At 37.6% G+C, this 3,582-nt stretch overlaps 1 protein-coding gene across 1 annotated transcript; it reads right to left on the bottom strand.

The window, feature by feature from the left end:
* LOC107643620 lies at positions 519 to 3,195 on the bottom strand (the record flags this gene model as incomplete). Its single annotated transcript, XM_016347316.2, is given in 7 exon segments — positions 519 to 1,037; positions 1,183 to 1,272; positions 1,376 to 1,459; positions 1,792 to 1,948; positions 2,099 to 2,166; positions 2,333 to 2,404; positions 2,966 to 3,195. Coding segments are annotated over 7 exon segments (821 nt in total), but the record flags the coding sequence as incomplete, so codon positions are not given.

Here is a 3,582-nt window from a genome sequence, read left to right as displayed (position 1 = left end):
AGTAATAAAGAGAGTACAAGAAAGAATAAGGAAGAAAAATCAACGGATCCAACCGCAAAGAATCCCTCTACGTTTTCTTCCCTCTCACACCACCACCAAATCTAACACCTAAGGACCTACCAGCTACCAATGCAGATTTATTTGGTTCCCAACAAAATAGCTTACCAGTTTAAATAGTGTATTCGTCATCTACGCTTTTGAGCTGGTCATTTACAACAATCCATTCACAAAATTAGGGTTTTTTTACTCTTTTTATTCTTCTCTACAAGACAAATATGTTATGACAACTTCTTGATACCAGGCATATGCTGTTCCGCACATTTTGACCGGTATACGGGATAATTTTCCTAAAGGTATATAACAATAACTATATGTACACTCGCAATCTTCCTTCTTGTAATAAAAGACTCTTCTAATTGATTCTATGTTATTATCTCAACAACTATTATTGGTGGAAACCAAAATGCTGGCAGTTAGAAACCATGCATATTATAAATTACTCAAGCTATAGCATGTGCGAAATGTATGTAATTCAGCATATTATTACACTTTATTATAATACCCACTTCAGTGTGTTATACCTGTCTTTTATGAACAATGAAAGCAAATATTCAGAAACAAAATAAATATCCCTTTCCAAGGCTCATGTTAATTACAAATAGACCCCGACGATAGTAGCGCCACAAACATATTAGGATGGATACATCTTTAGATGGATGAATAGAAACGAACCGAGATAAAAGATAATGTACTCATGCAATTTTTTTACCACCCTAATATGTACATACATGAGACCTCGGAAAAATCAAGAGCTATGCATTGGAATTTCAACAAGCCATCTTCATGGCGAAGAGGCCATTAACTTTTGCAATTTTGTTTTCCGGGGATCAATACATTTTAACTAATATACAACGGAATCACACTTGTTCCTGCTGTACAGTGGGTGGTGGTCCTGGGGCTATGGCAAATTGAAGCCCCCTGTGCTGCCCAGACTGTAGGACAAAAGCAACTTGGGTTGCTGCTAGTGCTGCAGCTTCCTGTTTAAACACATAACGATGAGATTTGCAGAAAGAGATTGATTTACACTTTTTATGCAGACTAAAACGCATTATGGAATCATCTTTTAAAAACGATCAATGGCAAAACCAGGGCAAGTATAGCAAGTAATAAATGAAAACTGACCTGTCTCTGTCGCCGACGCTGCAGAATACTAATTGCCCAAGCCATTATATAGCAAGGTAAAAGAAATCCAGCAGCACGTAGCAAGAAAAGCTACATAGAATGATGAGCTAATTAGATTGGCTACACAACACATCCGGAAATAATGCAAAGAGCAGTAACATTACAAGTAACTAGGAGAACCCTAATCACTTACGGAGAAAAAATTGGATGGGTCATCATCAGAAGCATCACCATCAGTGACAGAAAGTGCATGCCGCAAGAGTAAGAGGGCCATTAACTGCACCAAGTAGAAAGAATTGGGCTTGAAATCACGTTCTATAGCACAAATGAAATAAATTGCAATGTAACCATCTAAAACGTGGAATGATGCATCATAGTTACCCATGGCAAGTAAAATTGATTCTTAAGAAATTCAAATATGAGTATAAATGTGACTAAGGCCTGGTTTCCTGGCTATATGCCTATATTAGATGTGCAGTAGCAAGACCTCAAACAAGAATGTCTGTACACCAATTGTGAATGAACAGCGAAAAGAAAAATTATCACTTACTAAAAATGATTTGGTCAAAACAAATAAATAAGAAAAAGGAATGCAGGGTAATAGCTTACAATTAGAGCTGCAGAGCGGCAAAATGCAGCTCCACTGGCATTAGAAGCAGCATATTCATCATATTCCGCATCCAAAAATTGGCGTTCAGCCTCTGCAATTGCCAATAGTCGAGGATCGCGCAAGTCCAAAGGCGTGCCAGATATTGTCCAGCCTCCTCTGCAAGAAAGGTGAGAATGAATTAGTAAGACAGGCCTTTCGGATGTCTCTAAAAAGCAAAGCAGTCTCTATATAACTAAAAATGTTTACACACAACTAACATAGCCCAATCAATCAAATAATATTTGAAAATAGAATATTTCAGCTTACCCTATGTCAATGGTAGTTTCTTCGGGCTGCGGGCGTGGTGGTGGAGCAGTATAACCAGGTTGATAAGGCTAAGAGTGACATACACACAAAGGAAGAATCATTGGCATAAAAGAAACAGCATAACCAGGTTCATAAGGCTAAGAAATACCAATCTTCCAACATCATAACCAAACAAGAAGAAAGAAAAGTAATGGAATACAAAAGAATAGACACAAACAAAACAAGGAAAGATACCTGATGGCATATCTCACAAGTTATGTCTCCCTTCTCATTGCACCAATGCTGGACGCACTTTCTGTGTGCATACTGTGCAAAACCAAATAACAACAGTTCAAATGATGGATAGACTAACATAGCAACCAAGGAAATCAGCATGAACACAATGAAGCAGTTCAGCTTGCTCCAAACTTGAGTTTCTCCAAGAACATTTAGTTCACAATTCCCAAAATAATGGCAAAACATAAATTAACTCATTTATATAACCTTGAAATAATGCATTAACACATTTATATTAACGTTGAATAACAAGTTAATAACTAATAAGTTAATAAAATACAAAAGAGCACTTATGTCAAAATCTGAACTCCTACTGTAAGTATATATCCGGTCAGTAATTACAATTAAGCTTCAACACTAGTCATAAGAGATTAAATGGACCAAACAATTTTTTTTTTATTATAGAAAAATAAGAGTAGTTCGGCAGTTTTCTGTTTACATATACATTTTCCTAAAGAGTACCGTATAGAAAACGCGAAAAGCAAAAAAAACTTTTAACTTTTCAGAAAGATATACACCTACATAACCGAAACAGGTACGTCTTTTCCTCTCTAATCACACAAGGCCTAACAAAAAAAAATTATTCGATACCTTGAGACTTCCGCTGCAGGCGCAGGGGCTTTCCAAATTGGAGACACTGTCCTCCTCCTGGCAAATGCGGCACTCCGCCATCTGGATCAGCGGCTCCTCCTCATCATCGCCGCCGTGTTCCAACTCAACGTCGCGATCCGCTGCCGGAGCGGATCCAGAAGGTCCGTGGACCACTTCCGCCGGCGGCGGCGAGGGATCAACTGGGAGCTGAGCGGGCTGTGCGACGGGATAAAACCCTAATTGACCGAAACAAGAACAAAACAAAAGAAAAGGAGAATCAAATTCGAGATCGAAACAGCAAACTCAACAGAACAAGAAAGGAATCGAACGCAGTATGGATCGGTGGATTCAAAGGGTTTTCCCGAGAAACGTCTTACCAAGAAGCCGGAAATTCTAGAGAGAGAATGTTGAGAGAGAAAGAGAGATAAGAGAAACGCGATTGAAAACAGTGTGCGTACTTCTTCTTCTCTGTTTTTATTTGAGTTTTGAATTTTAATTTAGAATTTAATTTAATATATCTTTTGGAAATTTTGAAGTTTGCTTTAAAAGTAGATAAAGAAAAGTGGTGGGTCATTTATATAGTCTCTTTTTTATTTATTGTAATTTTTTATTGTGTA

The sequence above is a fragment of the Arachis ipaensis genome, chromosome B05, assembly GCF_000816755.2.
Source record: "Arachis ipaensis cultivar K30076 chromosome B05, Araip1.1, whole genome shotgun sequence".
Classification (NCBI taxonomy): domain Eukaryota; kingdom Viridiplantae; phylum Streptophyta; class Magnoliopsida; order Fabales; family Fabaceae; genus Arachis; species Arachis ipaensis.
Note: the sequence above shows the minus strand (reverse complement) of the source record. Positions and strands in the feature narration are given on the sequence as shown.